Here is a 21,237-nt window from a genome sequence, read left to right on the forward strand (position 1 = left end):
TCTCAAACCAGCGACCTCACCCAAACATCTACCTGTCCGTCTGCCTGTCCGTCTGCCTGTCTACATTCTTGAAGGTTCTGGCATATTATTGTCTCAAACCAGCGACCTCACCCAAACATCTGCCTGTCCGTCTGCCTGTCTACAGTCTTGAAGGTTCTGACATATTATTGTCTCAAACCAGCGACCTCACCCAAACATCTGCCTGTCCGTCTGCCTGTCTACAGTCTTGAAGGTTCTGACATATTGTCTCAAACCAGCGACCTCACCCAAACATCTGCCTGTCCGTCTGCCTGTCTACAGTCTTGAAGGTTCTGACATATTGTCTCAAACCAGCGACCTCACCCAAACATCTGCCTGTCCGTCTGCCTGTCTACAGTCTTGAAGGTTCTGACATATTGTCTCAAACCAGCGACCTCACCCAAACATCTGCCTGTCCGTCTGCCTGTCTACAGTCTTGAAGGTTCTGACATATTATTGTCTCAAACCAGCGACCTCACCCAAACATCTGCCTGTCCGTCTGCCTGTCCGTCTGCCTGTCTACAGTCTTGAAGGTTCTGACATATTATTGTCTCAAACCAGTGACCTCACCCAAACATCTGCCTGTCCGTCTGCCTGTCTACAGTCTTGAAGGTTCTGACATATTGTCTCAAACCAGCGACCTCACCCAAACATCTGCCTGTCTACAGTCTTGAAGGTTCTGACATATTATTGTCTCAAACCAGCGACCTCACCCAAACATCTGCCTGTCTACAGTCTTGAAGGTTCTGACATATTATTGTCTCAAACCAGCGACCTCACCCAAACATCTGCCTGTCTACAGTCTTGAAGGTTCTGACATATTATTGTCTCACACCAGCGACTTCACCCAAACATCTGCCTGTCCGTCTGCCTGTCCATCTGCCTGTCTGTCTGCCTGTCTACAGTCTTGAAGGTTCTGACATATTATTGTCTCAAACCAGCGACCTCACCCAAACATCTGCCTGTCCGTCTGCCTGTCTCCAGTCTTGAAGGTTCTGACATATTATTGTCTCAAACCAGCGACCTCACCCAAACATCTACCTGTCCGTCTGCCTGTCCGTCTGCCTGTCTACAGTCTTGAAGGTTCTGACATATTATTGTCTCAAACCAGCGACCTCACCCAAACATCTGCCTGTCCGTCTGCCTGTCTCCAGTCTTGAAGGTTCTGACATATTATTGTCTCAAACCAGCGACCTCACCCAAACATCTGCCTGTCCGTCTGCCTGTCTACAGTCTTGAAGGTTCTGACATATTGTCTCAAACCAGCGACCTCACCCAAACATCTGCCTGTCTACAGTCTTGAAGGTTCTGACATATTATTGTCTCAAACCAGCGACCTCACCCAAACATCTGCCTGTCCGTCTGCCTGTCTACAGTCTTGAAGGTTCTGACATATTATTGTCTCAAACCAGCGACCTCACCCAAATATCTGCCTGTCCGTCTGCCTGTCTACAGTCTTGAAGGTTCTGACATATTATTGTCTCAAACCAGCGACCTCACCCAAACATCTGCCTCTCCGTCTGCCTGTCTACAGTCTTGAAGGTTCTGACATATTATTGTCTCAAACCAGCGACCTCACCCAAACATCTGCCTGTCCGTCTGCCTGTCCGTCTGCCTGTCTACAGTCTTGAAGGTTCTGACGTTTTATTGTCTCAAACCAGCGACCTCCCCCAAACATCTGCCTCTCCGTCTGCCTGTCTACAGTCTTGAAGGTTCTGACAAATTGTCTCAAACCAGCGACCTCACCCAAACATCTGCCTGTCCGTCTGCCTGTCTACAGTCTTGAAGGTTCTGACATATTGTCTCAAACCAGCGACCTCACCCAAACATCTGCCTGTCCGTCTGCCTGTCTACAGTCTTGAAGGTTCTGACATATTGTCTCAAACCAGCGACCTCACCCAAACATCTGCCTCTCCGTCTGCCTGTCTACAGTCTTGAAGGTTCTGACATATTGTCTCAAACCAGCGACCTCACCCAAACATCTGCCTGTCCGTCTGCCTGTCCATCTGCCTGTCTACAGTCTTGAAGGTTCTGACATATTGTCTCAAACCAGCGACCTCACCCAAACATCTGCCTGTCCGTCTGCCTGTCTACAGTCTTGAAGGTTCTGACGTTTTATTGTCTCAAACCAGCGACCTCCCCCAAACATCTGCCTGTCCGTCTGCCTGTCTACAGTCTTGAAGGTTCTGACGTTTTATTGTCTCAAACCAGCGACCTCCCCCAAACATCTGCCTGTCCATCTGCCTGTCCGTCTGCCTGTCTACAGTCTTGAAGGTTCTGACATATTATTGTCTCAAACCAGCGACCTCACCCAAACATCTGCCTGTCTACAGTCTTGAAGGTTCTGACATATTATTGTCTCAAACCAGCGACCTCACCCAAACATCTGCCTGTCTACAGTCTTGAAGGTTCTGACATATTATTGTCTCAAACCAGCGACCACACCCAAACATCTGCCTGTCTACAGTCTTGAAGGTTCTGACATATTATTGTCTCAAACCAGCGACCTCACCCAAACATCTGCCTGTCTACAGTCTTGAAGGTTCTGACATATTATTGTCTCAAACCAGCGACCTCACCCAAACATCTGCCTGTCTACAGTCTTGAAGGTTCTGACATATTATTGTCTCAAACCAGCGACCTCACCCAAACATCTGCCTCTCCGTCTGCCTGTCTACAGTCTTGAAGGTTCTGACATATTATTGTCTCAAACCAGCGACCTCACCCAAACATCTGCCTGTCCGTCTGCCTGTCCGTCTGCCTGTCTACAGTCTTGAAGGTTCTGACGTTTTATTGTCTCAAACCAGCGACCTCCCCCAAACATCTGCCTCTCCGTCTGCCTGTCTACAGTCTTGAAGGTTCTGACATATTGTCTCAAACCAGCGACCTCACCCAAACATCTGCCTGTCCGTCTGCCTGTCTACAGTCTTGAAGGTTCTGACATATTGTCTCAAACCAGCGACCTCACCCAAACATCTGCCTGTCCGTCTGCCTGTCTACAGTCTTGAAGGTTCTGACATATTGTCTCAAACCAGCGACCTCACCCAAACATCTGCCTCTCCGTCTGCCTGTCTACAGTCTTGAAGGTTCTGACATATTGTCTCAAACCAGCGACCTCACCCAAACATCTGCCTGTCCGTCTGCCTGTCCATCTGCCTGTCTACAGTCTTGAAGGTTCTGACATATTGTCTCAAACCAGCGACCTCCCCCAAACATCTGCCTCTCCGTCTGCCTGTCTACAGTCTTGAAGGTTCTGACATATTGTCTCAAACCAGCGACCTCACCCAAACATCTGCCTGTCCGTCTGCCTGTCTACAGTCTTGAAGGTTCTGACATATTGTCTCAAACCAGCGACCTCACCCAAACATCTGCCTGTCCGTCTGCCTGTCTACAGTCTTGAAGGTTCTGACATATTGTCTCAAACCAGCGACCTCACCCAAACATCTGCCTCTCCGTCTGCCTGTCTACAGTCTTGAAGGTTCTGACATATTGTCTCAAACCAGCGACCTCACCCAAACATCTGCCTGTCCGTCTGCCTGTCCATCTGCCTGTCTACAGTCTTGAAGGTTCTGACATATTGTCTCAAACCAGCGACCTCACCCAAACATCTGCCTGTCCGTCTGCCTGTCTACAGTCTTGAAGGTTCTGACGTTTTATTGTCTCAAACCAGCGACCTCCCCCAAACATCTGCCTGTCCATCTGCCTGTCTACAGTCTTGAAGGTTCTGACGTTTTATTGTCTCAAACCAGCGACCTCCCCCAAACATCTGCCTGTCCATCTGCCTGTCCGTCTGCCTGTCTACAGTCTTGAAGGTTCTGACATATTATTGTCTCAAACCAGCGACCTCACCCAAACATCTGCCTGTCTACAGTCTTGAAGGTTCTGACATATTATTGTCTCAAACCAGCGACCCACCCAAACATCTGCCTGTCCGTCTGCCTGTCTACAGTCTTGAAAGTTCGGACATATTGTCTCAAACCAGCGACTTCACCCAAACATCTGCCTGTCCGTCTGCCTGTCTACAGTCTTGAAGGTTCTGACATATTATTGTCTCAAACCAGTGACCTCACCCAAACATCTACCTGTCCGTCTGCCTGTCTACAGTCTTGAAGGTTCTGACATATTATTGTCTCAAACCAGCGACCTCACCCAAACATCTGCCTGTCCGTCTGCCTGTCCATCTCCCTGTCTACAGTCTTCAAGATTCTGACATATTATTGTCTCAAACCAGCGACCTCACCCAAACATCTGCCTGTCCGTCTGCCTGTCTACAGTCTTCAATGTTCTGACATATTATTGTCTCAAACCAGCGACCTCACCCAAACATCTGCCTGTCCGTCTGCCTGTCTACAGTCTTCAAGATTCTGACATATTATTGTCTCAAACCAGCGACCACACCCAAACATCTGCCTGTCCGTCTGCCTGTCTACATTCTTCAAGGTTCTGACATATTATTGTCTCAAACCAGTGACCTCACCCAAACATCTGCCTGTCTACAGTCTTGAAGGTTCTGACATATTATTGTCTCAAACCAGCGACCTCACCCAAACATCTGCCTGTCTACAGTCTTGAAGGTTCTGACATATTATTGTCTCAAACCAGCGACCCACCCAAACATCTGCTGCTTTAACCCGTCAATGTCGAAGGAGAGGAACAGAAGCCCTCTTCTCCCCTCCACACACAGATACATAATGTAACACAACCTAATCTTCAGCAAACAAAACAAAGATATCACCCACTGACAACTGTAAACTTGGCTAGTCGAGTAGCATTTCTGATACCACACTAGTCTGTTTCGCATTACTGACTGAGGCATGTTTTCATGCAGGTTTTCCAGACAGCAAACAAAGAGGTGGCTAGCATATTCTCAGTACAGTAACATAAGCATACACCTCCATCATGGCCTCCATCTTGGCCTGATCTAGCTGGCGTGTTGGTGTGTGCGCGCAGGGGAAGGGGTCACAGGGACGGGTGAAGACTGGGTTCAGTGCCCGTGCTCCCAATTCCATGAGGAACACAACCATCTGCCCCACCAATGGGTTAATCCATAGCACACAGGCCGTCCTTTCCAGCATTTTCCACTCCACATATTCCCTTGCGGGTCAGGGGTCGCATTCCGAGCCCATGCACCACTGGACTGAACAGACTCCCCCCACCCCCATTTTAGGAGGAAGAGGTCGACAGGCTTTGTTATGGCTTTTGATTGATTGGCAACATTGATCAGAGAGGTTTTATGGAGAGGCTGTTGTTTTCACAATGCTGGCTGAAAGAGGATCATGTTGAGGAGAGAGAGACAGGAACACACACATACACAGAATGACATCAAAACAGGCCTTTCCCTCAACCTGTGACATGCTCCATTTTCCTCTGCAAAGCCTCTGTTTTCAGCACTAAATGATTTGAACAGAGGGGGAAGCATTAGGGAGGGGGGATTAAAATAAGAAAAATCTGAGGACCACAGACTAAATTACCCAGAAACCTGCCTAAAATATCACAACCAAGATGGGTATTTCTTTCAGCTAGTAAAAGCTCCTTCACCGAAGGCTAGCATGACGGCAGAGGGTAAGAGAGAGAAAGGCTTTAAAACAATCAATTTACAGAGGGATGGCGAGAGAGCGCCAGGGGGTGGAGGGGAGGAGCAGACGGAGAGATGGAGAGGGAGAGAGAGAGGGAGACAGTGAGGGGGACAGGAGGAGAGGAGAGGGGGTAAACTAGTATCCTGGAAACCCTGCTGCTAGCCAGCTCTGATGCAGGCATGTCAACAGATCACAGCTTAATAATAGAGCCCCCATCACAGAGCACTGCTGTCTCCGCCAGACACACACGCACAAGACACAGACAGCTTCCGTTTGACCAAAACACATCAGCTGACATGTCTGCCAGCGATCTGCCTATGTCTAATATATTGATATGTTCCGCCTGATGAACAGCAACCCCCCCCACTACCACACTCTTTATCTCTCCATTCCTTATTCCCCACCCCAACCATTAAATCCTTGAAGCCAAAGCCAAATAGTGAGCAAATACCTCTGAGCTGTGATTTCCTCAGCTAGTCCAGGGCTACACGACACACAGCAGAGAATCCAGTCAGGTAGGATGAAAAAACCCACAAAACAGATAGCTCTTTATCCACTGGGAGCGCATCAGACGCTCGCATCCAAGCTACTTCCTCCCCCAGTCTGTCTGTGATTCGCTGTCGATATCTGTCGGTCTGTCCCTCTGTCCGATGGGTTTTCCTGTTCCTGCCAGGATGAGAGTCCAGGCTCAGCCAATGTGAGATATACACTCATACACACAAACACTTACAGTGCTGTGCGCCTCCGCTCTGCTCCTGTCTGACTGAACCAAAGTCTCCCACATGCACCTACCCACCTCCTCTCAGTCTCTCGCTCTCTCACTCAGTCTTGCTTGCCCTCGCTCCCCCCTCCCTTTTTTCTCTCCTCCCCTCCCCTCCGTAGCCTATATATCTCTCTATCACACACAGACGTTGTCACACATGGTTCCTCTGTTCTGACAAACAAGGCAGTCCCAGCAAGGGAGCCCATCCCCACGCATCATGTGACCCCCGCAATCAACACTACCAAAGGCAAGCACGGGGCAGGGATGGACAGAGCTGGTCAACTGGGGCTGGGCTGCTCAGGCTAGAAGGATGGGGCTAGGTCTGGACAAAAGGCTGGGGATGGGGTGGAATAGGCTTAGATTAGGGACTGAATGAGATGTGGCATGTAGAGTGTGGGTGCATGAATATACACCGAGTATACAGAACACAGCTCCTTCCATACCATAGACCGGCCAGGGGAATCCAGGCGAACGCTATGATCCCCCATATTAAATCCACTTCAATCAGTGTAGATGAAGGGGAGGAGATGATAAAGAATGATTCTTAAGCTTTGGATTGTGTGTGTGCCATTCAGATGGTTAATTGGTAATTGGTAATTAGTAGGTGCCAGGTGCATCGGTTTGAGTGTGTCAAGAACTGCAACACTGCTGGGTTTTTCACGCTCAACAGATTCCCCTGTGCATCAAGAATGGTTCACCACCCAGCTAACTTGACAACTGTGGGAAGCATTGGAATCAACATGGGCCAGCATCCCTGTGGAACGCTTTCGACACCTTGTAGAGTCCATGCCCCTACGAATTGAGGCTGTTCGGAAGGCAAAGGGGGGGGGGTGCAATTTAATATTAGGCAGGTGTTCCTGTTTGTTTGGTATACTGAATGTATGTTGACACTGTTTTGCTTCAATTCCAGTGGGCACATGTAGTCGCATGTGGGGAGTCATGGCATCTATCCACATGCTTCCCAGCTGAAACGGTTCGGAACAGTTTGTGCATATATTATGATGACATTGTGACGTTTTTGTTTGTTTTAGACTTCGGCAAGGTTTTTTACAGCTGTTCGGCAAACACATTATTTTCTCGAGGCCAAAGTCATTAGCCAAAGTCCCCGCCCCCTCGTCCGCAACTGGTGAACAGTAGGGAGAGACAACTCCTGCGTGAGACGACTCATCCTTATGCACATTTCTTCACGTCAGAAATACCGCACCAAACATCCTAGTCAGATGCAAAATTACACGACTAAGGTCTCCCTGGTCAAAAATGTAAAAATAATTTTAATTATGACTATTTTGAGGAAGTGTATACTGGCTATGGTGTCTCAAAATGAGCTGAACTGAAGCATGATCATGCCTTCAGGAGGGGTGATGGGAGAAAGGGCGTGGGGTAAAGAATCAGCCACGAGTTCCTGTTCCTTAACCCCTCGAGGCTAGTCTCTGAGGCATACAAGTCTGACCACACTACAACTAACTCAATCAATACAGCATCTCCTAATGAACAATTATTTCTGTCCAAACTGACATTTTTTAAATAATAATAATACATTTTCTGGATGGAAAAAAGCTTTCAGTGTAAACTTAAATAACTAAAACAAGATAAAGTATGTAGAAAAGATAATGGGCATATATATTTTTTTTAAAGATAAAATAAAAGTCTCAACAGTCAGAGTATATAAAATCCTAAACATTATGCATTCAGGAGTATTTTTGTCATGTATGGGGCACACTTTGATTGTGTTATAACGTTTGAGTCACTCAGATAGCATTACCATGGAAACACATGTAGAACTGCAGGAAATTAGCTTTAAACTGCAAATGTTTCTCTCAGCATCATGGCAAAATGTGCAGAATTGCATGAAATGTACTTTAAAAATGAAACATTTTATTTGCACCAAATGGCAAAATGTGTAGAACTGCAGGAAATTAGCTTAAAACAAATAACTTTTGTCACTGCAATCAACATGAGGGCTTCAATATCTTTCGTAACCACTGGCCATGCCAATGGCCACGCCTTATTTCACCTTTATTTAACCAGGTAGGAAAGTTGAGAACAAGTTCTCATTTACAACTGCGACCTGGCCAAGATAAAGCAAAGCAGTTCGACACATTCAACAACACAGAGTTAGATACACATGGAATAAACAAACATACAGTCAATAAAACAGTAGAAAAAGTATATATACAGTGTGCAAATGAGGTAGGATAACGGAGGTATAAGGCAATAAATAGGCCATGGTGACGAAGTAACTACAATATACCAATTAAACACTGGAATGGTAGATGTGCAGAAGATGAATGTACAAGTAGATACACTGGGGTGCAAAGGAGCAAGATACATAAATAAATACAGTATGGGGATGGGGTAGTTGGTGGGGCTATTTACAGGTGGGTTATGTACAGGTGCAGTGATCTGTGAGTTTCTCTGACAGCTGGGGCTATTTACTGGTGGGCTATGTACAGGTGCAGTGATCTGTGAGTTTCTCTGACAGCTGGTGCTTAAAGCTAGTGACGGAGATATGAGTCTCCAGATTCAGTGATTTTTGCAGTTCATTCCAGTCATTGGCAGCAGAGAACTGGAAGGAAAGGCAGCCAAAAGAAGAATTGACTTTGGGGATGACCAGCGCGTGCTACGGGTGGGTGCTGCTACGGTGACCAGTGAGCTGAGATAAGGCGGGGCTTTACCTATCAGAGACTTGTAGATGACCTGGAGCCAGTGCGTTTGGCGGAGAGTATGAAGCAAGAGCCAGCCAACGAGAGCGTACAGGTTGCAGTGGTCAGTAGTATATGGGGCTTTGGTGACAAAACGGATGGCACTGTGATAGGCCACATCCAATTTGTTGAGTAGAGTGTTGCAGTCTATTTTGTAAATGACATCACCAAAGTCGAGGATTGGTAGGATGATAAGTTTACGAGGGTATGTTTGGCAACATGAGTGAAGGATGCTTTTTTGCGAAATAGGAAGCCGATTCCAGATTTAATTTTGGATTGGAGATGCTTAATGTGAGTCTGGAAGGAGAGTTTACAGTCTAGCCAGACACCTAGGTATGGGTAGTTGTCCACACATTCTAAGTCAGAACCACCCAGAGTAGTGATGCTGGACGGGCGGGCAGGTGCGGGCAGCAATCGGTTGAATAGCATGCATTTAGTTTTACTTGCATTTAAGAGCAGTTGGAGGTCACGGAAGGAGAGTTGTATGGCATTGAAGCTCGATTTTGATCGAGATAAAAACCCTGAATAACCAGGAATGAGGGAGATGTTTGCCTACAGAAAAGCCACTTCATTTAGGAAATGGCTACATCCTTGACTATATTACAATACAAATAAATGGCTATGTTTTTGATTTTAAAAACATTATAACAAGACAAGATTCAAATGTCGATGTCCTCAGTCTCACCTTTTTCACTTTCACAGCAGAGGGAGCACTTTAGGCTTACAGGAGTTCAGACAACAAACCCAACCTGACAAAGCAAACTCCTCAGGAAACAGGGCAGAAGTGTCTATGGGAATGTTAGATATCCCCTAGGTTGCACAGAGACAAGAAAGCTGCTATTTTGGGAGACAGACATGAATCATGTTACCCCCGCTGGATCGGTGCTTCAAAATGAGACCTTACCCAGGGAGAAACTCTCTTACTTTAGATCAGCCAGCAGTTTAGGTTAGTCCATCTCTTTTATCATCAAAAGAACAAGAGGTCTGAGAACACTGAAAATATGCTTCCAGGCACTCAACACAGAAGCTACATAGGAAAATAATCACTAGCAGGATGAAGTCAGATCTTCACACACAACCTGTTAGTGTGTGTTTGCTGAAGGTGAGTGTGGAGGGGTTTGGGTATGTACCCCAGAGACTCTTCCCTTCACTGAATCCCTCTTGACAATGCCTTTCGTTGACTTAAACTAGTGATGTTGTCAGCGTAATGACATTTCAAAAGACATTAAAAGCCCTTTATTCACCCCCCCCCCGCCCAAGATCCATCCATCCAAAAGCACTCCATCCTCAAACCATTTTATATATACAGTGCCTTGCGAAAGTATTCGGCCCCCTTGAACTTTGCGACCTTTTGCCACATTTCAGGCTTCAAACATAAAGATATAAAACTGTATTTTTTTGTGAAGAATCAACAACAAGAGGGACACAATCATGAAGTAGAACGACATTTATTGGATATTTCAAACTTTTTTAACAAATCAAAAACTAAAAATTGGGCGTGCAGAATTATTCAGCCCCTTTACTTTCAGTGCAGCAAACTCTCTCCAGAAGTTCAGTGAGGATCTCTGAATGATCCAATGTTGACCTAAATGAGTACTGATGATAAATACAATACATCTGTGTGTAATCAATTCTCCGTATAAATGCACCTGCACTGTGATAGTCTCAGAGGTCCGTTAAAAGCGCAGAGAGCATCGTGAAGAACAATGAACACACCAGGCAAATCCGAGATACTGTTGTGAAGAAGTTTAAAGCCGGATTTGGATCCAAAAAGATTTCCCAAGCTTTAAACATCCCAAGGAGCACTGTGCAAACGATAATATTGAAATGGAAGGAGTATCAGACCACTGCAAATCTACCAAGACCTAGCCGTCCCTCTAAACTTTCAGCTCATACAAGGAGAAGACTGATCAGAGATGCAGCCAAGAGGCCCATGATCACTCTGGATGAACTGCAGAGATCTACAGCTGAGGTGGGAGCCTCTGTCCATAGGACAACAATCAGTCGTATATTGCACAAATCTGGCCTTTATGGAAGAGTGGCAAGAAGAAAGCCATTTCTTAAAGATATCCATAAAAAGTGTTGTTTAAAGTTTGCCACAAGCCACCTGGGAGACACACCAAACATGTGGAAGAAGGTGCTCTGGTCAGATGAAACCAAAATTGAACTTTTTGGCAACAATGAAAAACGTTATGTTTGGCGTAAATGCAACACAGCTCATCACCCTGAACACACCATCCCCACTGTCAAACATGGTGGTGTCAGCATCATGGTTTGGGCCTGCTTTTCTTCAGCAGGGACAGGGAAGATGGTTAAAATTGATGGGAAGATGGATGGAGCCAAATACAGGACCATTCTGGAAGAAAACCTGATGGAGTCTGCAAAAGACCTGAGACTGGGACGGAGATTTGTCTTCCAACAAGACAATGATCCAAAACATAAAGCAAAATCTACAATGGAATGGTTAAAAAATAAACATATCCAGGTGTTAGAATGGCCAAGTCAAAGTCCAGACCTGAATCCAATCGAGAATCTGTGGAAAGAACTGAAAACTGCTGTTCACAAATGCTCTCCATCCAACCTCACTGAGCTCGAGCTGTTTTGCAAGGAGGAATGGGAAAAAATGTCAGTCTCTCGATGTGCAAAACTGATAGAGACATACCCCAAGCGACTTACAGCTGTAATCACAGCAAAAGGTGGCGCTACAAAGTATTAACTTAAGGGGGCTGAATAATTTTGCACGGCCAATTTTTCAGTTTTTGATTTGTTAAAATTTTTTGAAATATCCAATAAATGTTGTTCCACTTCATGATTGTGTCCCACTTGTTGTTGATTCTTCACAAACAAATACAGTTTTATATCTCTATGTTTGAAGCCTAAAATGTGGCAAAAGGTCGCAAAGTTCAAGGGGGCCGAATACTTTCGCAAGGCACTGTATATATATTATTTTAATAACGTTTTTTATATAAAGTGGAAAAAAGTATTTTTATTGAAATGTTTTATGAATATCGATAGCAACAACAGAATACATTTTGTGGAGTTTATTACACTCACTGTATCTCACATATGCTTTGAAAAAGTACCCGCGAGTACCAGTCACGGCAAGTGGAGATGGCTGCTGGTAAGCTTCCTTGACATTCATTTTTGACAACACATGGCTAGCCTTTGTTTAACCAGCTTGAGTGAAAATGTGTTTGGAGTTAGTCTATTAACTAGAAAGGTATGTTATGGGATTACCTCTTCCAATTATATGGTGGAGAGGTCAAAATAATGGATCTATATACCGAATCTATATATTTGAAAATGTTGAAAAGGCCACTTCTTGTTGCCATTATTATTCACCATTTTTTGCTAACATATGATGGGGGTCCCTGGGTCGCCAGTTTGCCTGGGCGGGGGACTCTGGTCATGAAATGGTTGAAGACCCCTGGATGTCTGCTAAAAAGAGGTAATAAACCTACTTTGTGTATGACTTGGAGGACATTGACATTTGTTTTGCCCACCAGTACTATGCCTTTTGACATTTGCCATGTTTTAGTGGCTGCCAAATAAAACTAAATGGTATTTCTCAAATGCGCCAAACACAACAGGTGTAGACATTACTGTGAAACGCTTACTTACAATCACTTTACCAACAATGCAGAGTTGGAAAAAAAGGAAATTGTAACACAATACAATAAAAGACGACAGTACATACAAGTAGTATAGGTACCAAGTCAATTTGCAGGGGTACAAGGTAGTTGAGGTAATATATACAATCCGGTTCAAAAGTTTGGGGTCACTTAGTTTTTCTTTCAAAAACAAGGACATGTCAATTGTTTTGTCCACTAAAATATCATAAAATGTATCACAAATAAAAACCATTGTTAATGTTTTAAATGACTATTGTAGCTGGAAACGGCTGATTTTTAATGGAATATCTACAGAGGCCCATTATCAGCAACAGTCACTCCTGTGTTCCAAGTTTATCATTTTAAAAGGCTAATTGATCATTAGAAAACCCTTTTGCAATTATGTTAGCATAGCTGAAAATTGTTGTTCTGATTAAAGAAGGCCAGTATAATTGCTTCTTTAGACTAGTTGAGTATCGGGAGCATCAGCATTTGTGGGTTCGATTACAGGCTCAAAATGGCCAGTGAAAAAAACACATTTTTCTGCAACTGGTCAGTCTGTTCTTGTTCTGAGAAATGAAGGGTATTCCATTTGAGAAATTGCCAAGAAATTGAAGCTCTTGTACAACGCTGTGTACTACTGCCTTAACAGAACAGCGCAAATTGGCTCGAACCAGGATAGAAAGAGGAGTGGGAGGCCCCGGTGCACAACTGAGCAAAAGGACAAGTACATTAGAGTGTGTATTTTGAGAAACAGACGCCTCACAAGTTCTCAACTGGCAGCTTCATTAAATAGTACCCGCAAAACACCAGTCTCAACAAACAGTGAAGAGGCGACTCCGGGATGCTGGCCTTCTAAGCATGGAAAAGCCTTCATTTCTCAGAACAAGAATAGACTGAAGAGTTTCAGAAGAAACAAAGGTGTTCCTTTTGTCCAAGTGGGAAAGAGCAATGTGGAGTGTGATTGAGATTATGTCATCTGTGAATCTGTTGGGGCGGTATGCGAATTGGAGTGGGTCTAGGGTTTCCGGGATGATGGTGCTGATGTGAGCCATGACCAGACTTTCAAAGCACTTCATGGCTACAGATGTGAGTGCCACGGGTCAGTAGTCATTTAGGCAGGTTACCTCCGCTTTCTTGAGCACATGGACTATGGTGGTCTGCTTGGAACATGTAGGTATTAGACTCAATCAGGGAGAGGTTGAACATGTCCATTAAGATACTTGCAAGTTGGTCCGCGCATGCTCTAAGTACATGTCCCGGTAATCTGTCTGGCCCTGCGGCCTTGTAAATGTTGACCTGTTTCAAAGGTCTTGCTCACATCGGCTACCGAAAGCATGATCACACAGTCTTCCGGAACAGCTGGTGCTCTCATGCATGCTTCAGTGTTGCTTGCCTCAAAGTGAGCATAAAAGGCATTTTGCCCATCTTGTAGACTCATGTCACTGGGCATCTCACGGCTAGGGTTCCCTTTGTAGTCCGTAATGGTTGCAAGCACTGCCACATTTGACGAGCGTCAGAGCCGGTGTAGTAGGATTCAATCTTAGTCCTATATTGACGCATTGCCTGTTTGATGGTTTGTCTGAGAGCATAGCGGGATTTCTTATAAGCGTCCGGATTAGTGTCCTGCACCATGAAAGCGGCAGCTCGCCTTTGGCTCAGTGCGTATGTTACTTCTAATCCCTGGCTTTTGGTTGGGATATGTATGTACATATCACATATCCAGTCACTGTGGGGAGGATGTTGTCGATGCACTGATTAATGAAGCTGGTGGCTGATGTGGTATACTCCTCAATGCCATCGGATGAATCAAGGAACATATTCCACTCTGTGCTTGCAAAACAGTCCCTTAGCTTAGCATCTGCTTCATCGGACCACTTTCATATTGAGCGTGGCATTAGTACTTCCGGTTTGAGTTTTTGCTTGTAAGCAGGAATCAGGAGGACAGAGTTATGGTAAGATTTGCCAAATGGAGGGTGAGGGAGAACTTTGTATGCATCTGTGTGTGGAGTAAAGGTGATCTAGTTCTTTCACCTCTTGTCGCATGGTTGATATGCTGGTAGTAATGAGGGAAGATGGATTTGAGTTTTCCTGCATTAAAATCACCGGCCACCAGGAGTGCCGCCTCTGGGTGAGCATTTTCTTGTTTGCTCATTGTCCTATACAGGAGTGCAGTCTTAGTGCCAACATTAGTTTGTGGTGGTAAGTAGCCAACTACAAAAAATATTGCTGACAACTCTCTTGGTAAATAGTATGGCCTACAGCTTATCATGAGGTATTCTAACTCAGCCGAGCAGAACCTTGAGACTTTCTTAATATTAGAGCTTGTGCAGCAGCGTTGTTAAGAGTTTGCCTGATGCTGCCATTCTATCCTGCCAATGTATATAAAAAACTGTTTGATTTATGATTTTCCATGTCATGATTCAGAGAAACATAGGATATGACAGTTCTTCGGATCTTCAGTGACTGCATGTTTGTCAAAGGAACGGAAGGTAGAGGTGGTTTATCCACTCGCCGACGTAGTCCTGCCGGGCTCTATACCGGCGCCTCTTCCTTCTTCGAGTGTTGGGAATTTGGGCCTGGTCCAGGATGAACAGAATGTCTTCCACCTCTGACTCATTGAAGTACCAATCCAAATCGAAGTTAGTGATTGCTGTTCTGATGTCCAGAAGCTCTTTTCAGTCATACAGTGGCTTGCGAAAGTATTCACACCCGTTGGCATTTTTCCTTTTTTGTTGCCTTACAACCTGGAATTAAAATAGATTTTTGGGTGGTTTGTATCATTTGATTACACAACATGCCTAACACTTTGAAGATGCAAACTATTTTTTTTTATTGTGAAACAAACAAGAAACAAGACAAAAGAAAACAGAAAACGTGAGCCTGCATAACTATTCATCCCCCCAAAGTCAATACTTTGTAGAGCCACCTTTTGCAGCAATTACAGCTGCAATTATCTTGGGGTATGTCTCTATAAACTTGGCACATCTAGCCACTGGGATTTTTGCCCATTCTTCAGGGCAAAACTGCTCCTTCTCCTTCAAGTTGGATGGGTTGCACTGGTGTACAGCAGTCTTTAAGTCATACCACAGATTCTCAATTGGATTGAGGTCTGGGCTTTGACTAGGCCATTCCAGGACATTTAAATGTTTCCCTTTAAACCACTCGAGTGTTGCTTTAGCAGTATGCTTAGGGTTATTGTCCTGCTGGAAGGTGAACCTCCATCCCAGTCTCAAATCTATTGAAGACTGAAACAGGTTTCACTCAAGAATTTCCCTATATTTAGAGCCATCCATCATTCCTTCAATTCTGACCAGTTTCCCAGTCCCTGCCAATGAAAAACATCCCCACAGCATGATGCTGCCATCACTGTGGGGATGTTGTTCTCGGGGTGATGAGAGGTGTTGGGTTTGCGCCAGACATTGCGTTTTCCTTGATGGCCAAAAAGCTCAATTTTAGTCTCATCTGACCAGAGTACCTTCTTCCATATGTATGGGGAGTCTCATACATGCCTTTTGGTGAACACCAAACGTGTTTGCTTATTTTTCCTCTTTATTAAGCAATGGCTTTTTTCTGGCCACTCTTCCGTAAAGCCCAGCTCTGTGGAGTGTACGGGTTAAAGTGGTCCCATGGACAGATACTGCAATCTCCGCTGTGGAGCTTTGCAGCTCCTTCAGAGTTATCTTAGGGTCACTTTGTTGCCTCTCTGATTAATGCCCTCCTTGCCTGGTCTGTGAGTTTTGGTGGGCAGCCCTCTATTGGCAGGTTTGTCGTGGTAACATATTCTTTCAATTATTCAATAATGGATTTAATGGTGCTCCGTGGGATGTTCAAAGTTTCTGATATTGTTTTATAACCCAACCCCGATCTGTACTTCTCCACAACTTTTTCCCTGACCTGTTTGGAGAGCTCCTTGGTCTTCATAGTGATTGGTGGTGCCCCTTGCTTAGTGGTGTTGCAGACTCTGGGGCCTTTCAGAACAGGTGTATATATACTGAGATCAAGTGATACTTAGATTGCACACAGGTGTACTTTATTTAACGAATTATGTGACTTCTGAAGGTAATTGGCTGCAGCAGATCTTATCTAGGGGCTTCATAGCAAAGGGAGTGAATACATAAGCACGCACCACTTTTCCATTATTAATTTTTTACATTTTTGTTTAAAAAAGTTATTTTTTTCATTTCACTTCACTAATTTGGACGATTTTGTGTTTGTCCACTACATGAAATCCAAATTAAAATATATTTACATTACAGGTTATAATGCAACAAAATAAGATAAACGCCAAGGGGGGTGAATACCTTTGCAAGGCACTGTAGGAAATGATGTCTAAAATATTATGTACAAAAAAACTTCAGATCAACGGACACAAATGGTCAGGAGTCCTTAAAACGGCTGCTATTCCCCCCAGCGCCATTATTAAGGTGTGTGTCACAAGGTGTGAGGAGGACATACCTAAGCATAGAACCAGAAAAACTGGTTCACATTTGAGTGTCCTTCGACTATACATGTGCGCTCTCATCTTGTCTTCTATGCGGTGGGGTAAGATGATGACTACTGGTTGAATAAAACACAAATGTTCTGTAATGAATTGTTTAAGCTCTGCTTTGACAGTGCTAAAATGCATGAGTATTTTACATGAGTAGGTATCAGTATGAAAAGGTACATACAGATACAAACCATCACAAAAATCTCTTAACATCACACACACGCCTTGCAGCCCTTACAGGTGTCAGTCAGACTGGTGGATCAGATATACAAATACCAACTACCCAAAACCATGTACCTGTAGACATGCACACACATATACACACCATCAGCATAGCCTAGACAAAGAAACGGTCTGTAGGTTTTCAACAACGCAGCTACACCCCACATACCTGGTTGTTTTCCCTCAGCCCAACTGATGCTTGACTATGTCAGTCTGTGGCTACAGACACAGTGGCTACACAGCACTGAGCGTTTCCCTGCTGACCCCCAGCTAATGCTTAGACACAGTGAACAGTACGACATGCTACAGACCGCACCATCCTCCAGCCTGAAGGAAACAACCATACAAGGGAAAGAACAGGGTAAAGATGAAACTAGAGAACACCAATAACACCTCCCTGCCTATATACCCATCTAATGGTTTACAATGTGAAGCTCCCTTTCTGTAATCTGCAATGCAGAGAGAATACTCTGCTCTGTGCTCCATTGTTCAGGTGGCATCTAGAGCTGATGCTAGGAGAATCTGCAGATACACTCATTCACCACACATCTACTCTACCATCATCCAATAGCTTTCTGGCACAAACAGAAACATCAAATCAAATCAAATTTTATTGGTCACATACACATGTTAGCAGAGGTTATTGCAAGTGTAGTGAAATTATTGTATACATATGCACAGACAGACAAACACTTACGCAAGCTGACACATTAAAGAGAGAGGACAGTCTTCTGCCTGTGAAAAGCACAAGACAAAGTCCTACTGCGCCACATACAAACCAGGCAGGATAGAATTAGGCAGAGAAAAAGGGCTACTAGTGGTCCCCCATCTGTGCCTGTGTGCTAGATGTAGCTGAGCCTGCTTGCATGTCTGCCGATCTCCATCGTCCCTCTTCGCTTCTGTCCAACCCCCTCTCCAACCCAGACCTATACACAAGCTATCCACCATGCTCCAGCATGGCAATACATCACACATACAAAAAAGAATAGCAGCAACAGCAGACAAATCAAAGCCCACTTGCCTTGATGCAGAGCGAGGGAGAGGGGAAGAGAGAGGTAAAGCGGTAGCCCATAGACTGCAGCAAGGATCCTGTTGATCTATCTCTCTCTATGCAGGACAGGCAGGCAGGCTGAGACACAAACACAGAGAGGAGAGCTCTGCTGCTGCCAAGACCATCACAGCGACGAGAGGAAAACAACGGCGGAGAAGAGGGAGCAGCAGCTACAGCAGCAAAAAGAAGACTGGGAATGTAGAGCAGGAATGCAGAGCGGGTGAGGTGACCGCAGGGAAATCGACCAACGCCGGAAGATTGGAGAGGGAAAAGAGGGTAGCAGAGGGAGACAGAAGAGAGAGAAAAAGGGAGAGCGAGGAGAGAGAGATAGTAGTGGACTGTGGTAGTTGGAGATGGACTGTAGTGAGGCTAGTGTGAGAAGTCAACAGTGTGACAGGAGGAAAGGCAGAAGAAGGAGCCGGAGGCATTACGCTGCTCGTCTATGCTGTAGCTGATATTCCCCACCCAGCAACAATCGTCTATACAATCTGTAGAAGGGCAGGCAGGGAGAGCCGGTTGGCCGGGTCAATTTCTGTCTACTAGGCACTGAGGACAGGCGACAATAACGTCACAGACAAACTCTGATTATATGAATGATGAAAGAGTGGAGTCAAGCATAGTCTCGGAGATGTGTGTGTGTGTGTGTGTGTGTGTGTGTGTGTGTGTGTGTGTGTGTGTGTGTGTGTGTGTGTGTGTGTGTGTGTGTGTGTGTGTGTGTGTGTGTGTGTGTGTGTGTGTGTGTGTGTGTGTGTGTGTGTGTGTGTGTGTGTGTGTGTGTGTGTGTGTGTGTGTGTGTGTGTGTGTGTATAAGAGAAGGGGAGTTTGAACTGCATGGTTGGAGCACCAGAGAGGGGAGGCTTGAGGAGGATTTCCCCAGTCAGTAGTATAGCCCACTCCTCCATCTGTCACCTCCAGTTGCTTTCTGTCCATTAATCACAGCCTCCTCACACACGCCCTAGCTGACCCAAAGACACATCTATACCACCACACACTGACCTCCAGTCACAAGGGCCTGGAAGGGCAAGGGGAGAAACCAAACCACGGCCGAAAACATAACCAGTCCTGGTGCCCTTTCACCTCCTCTCTCTCTCTCCACATCTATACAGAGTCTATTTGTAAGAAATGAATCCAATTAATACATGTATTGTTATTACTGCATATCATATTGTACACCTTTGGTGGTATGATTCCTTCCTTGGTTAACCATAATACAATTTATCAGGATGTCAATAGGAGTCGGAGTCAGGAGAGAAGAGCTAGGCCTTTGGTAATTAAAACGTCCATTATGACCAGACTAGCACAATCCAGGCCTGTCTGTCTGACATATGGCACACTGGGTAATTCCAATAAAGTCCTGAGGAAAAAGCCCCTGGAATACAGACAGCAATTTGCGTGAGAGGGTCATGAATAAACTAATTGAAAATCCAATGATGAGAATCATTAGGAAAAAGCCCTGTCTGGAGTAGGCTAGAGGCCAATCAGGCCTCTCAATGCACACATTAAAGGAGGTATCTGGGGCTTTAGAAAACATGCTTGGATAACAAGGCATTGAAGGAGAGGAATAGAATTAACAGTGTTGAAATGCCATACTACTCTAGGCCTTGATAATGTAGTAGACACATTGAATTGTGGGTTGGGTGAGGGGACTAAACGAATCTAGCCAATAAATAAAATACTGTATGTTTGGTATAACAAATAAACAAGGAATGCCATTCCATACATAAATGCCAAATGGCAGTCGCTGACTACTACACATCTCTTTGCTAAAAAGAACCCATTCTATTCCCCTATGTTATGTGTATGACTGCACAGTCTCCTGGTCTCACCAGTTAATTGCTCTTCCTTTTCTGTGCGTCTGTCTGTCATGGCTAGCACATTAACACCAGGGAATTCCATCTCCAACATCAGAAGGATGATAATCGAAGCTGCTGCACAGGGATTGGTTCACACAGCTGGATTTAGGATCCAAATGGGAATGGGGAGAACAGGCGAGGGCATCCATCTATCTCTCTGGCCACAGAGAGGAGAGGAGGGAATATCCACAGAAAACAGGTCCAAATCCTTGGACATCATGTAATATACTGTACACCCGGAGAAGAAATAGGAGTGAAGATGGGCGTGAGGTTCTGATCAAGATGTAGTTTGTTTAATCACTGTGAATATTGATTGAGCAAAATCCCCCAGGAATATCAACCATGGAAGGCGCTGGACCTTGTCACTCTAATCAAATAGTACTGGGAAAGGTAAATATCTGTCTGATTGAATGGATAAAGAGGATTGAGAGCATGGGCTTCATGGTCATCTGGTTCCACTCATCAGTGGGAGGAGGAAGCCATCTCCTCCCGTCTGTGTGTTAAGTGCTCACGACTCGCATAGTATTCTGAGTATCTGTATCTCTGAGGGGAAAGAAGCTCCCTTAGAACCTGACAACCCATTTGACCATTCAGATGACACAGAGACATACGGGAACATGAGACCACCTATGTCCAGCGTGAAGCTTCACTAAACAGCACAGAGTCCGTGCAAAGCTACAAACCAAACCAGCACAGTAAACACAAGACATTAAACCAATAACACAAAGATTAGGAGGAAGAAGATGACGATGAGGAGGAGTAGAAAACAGAACTTAAAAAGGTTGTGTGCTACTCACAAGGCACAGCATGGCGGTAGAGGTTGTCTCGAATGATCTGCTGCAGTTCGTGGTCCGGGGAGGACTTCTGGAAGCGCTGGCTCAGATAGTGCTTCAGGTCCTTATTTAGCTTGGTTCCTGTAGGCAGCCAGACAAACAGGAAGACATGTGTT

At 45.0% G+C, this 21,237-nt stretch overlaps 1 protein-coding gene across 9 annotated transcripts in view; it reads right to left on the bottom strand.

The window, feature by feature from the left end:
- The window catches only part of LOC124002494 (membrane-associated guanylate kinase, WW and PDZ domain-containing protein 1-like), a 222,279-nt gene that overhangs the window by 107,361 nt on the left and 93,681 nt on the right, over nt 1–21,237 (bottom strand). For all 9 annotated transcript variants that reach the window (XM_046309918.1, XM_046309922.1, XM_046309920.1 and 6 more), the window contains exon 2: nt 21,086–21,202. In XM_046309918.1, the coding sequence (XP_046165874.1) occupies nt 21,086–21,202 (117 nt within the window). The remainder of the gene's footprint in view (nt 1–21,085; nt 21,203–21,237) is intronic.

Source organism: Oncorhynchus gorbuscha, linkage group LG18 (assembly GCF_021184085.1).
Source record: "Oncorhynchus gorbuscha isolate QuinsamMale2020 ecotype Even-year linkage group LG18, OgorEven_v1.0, whole genome shotgun sequence".
In the NCBI taxonomy this organism is placed as follows: domain Eukaryota; kingdom Metazoa; phylum Chordata; class Actinopteri; order Salmoniformes; family Salmonidae; genus Oncorhynchus; species Oncorhynchus gorbuscha.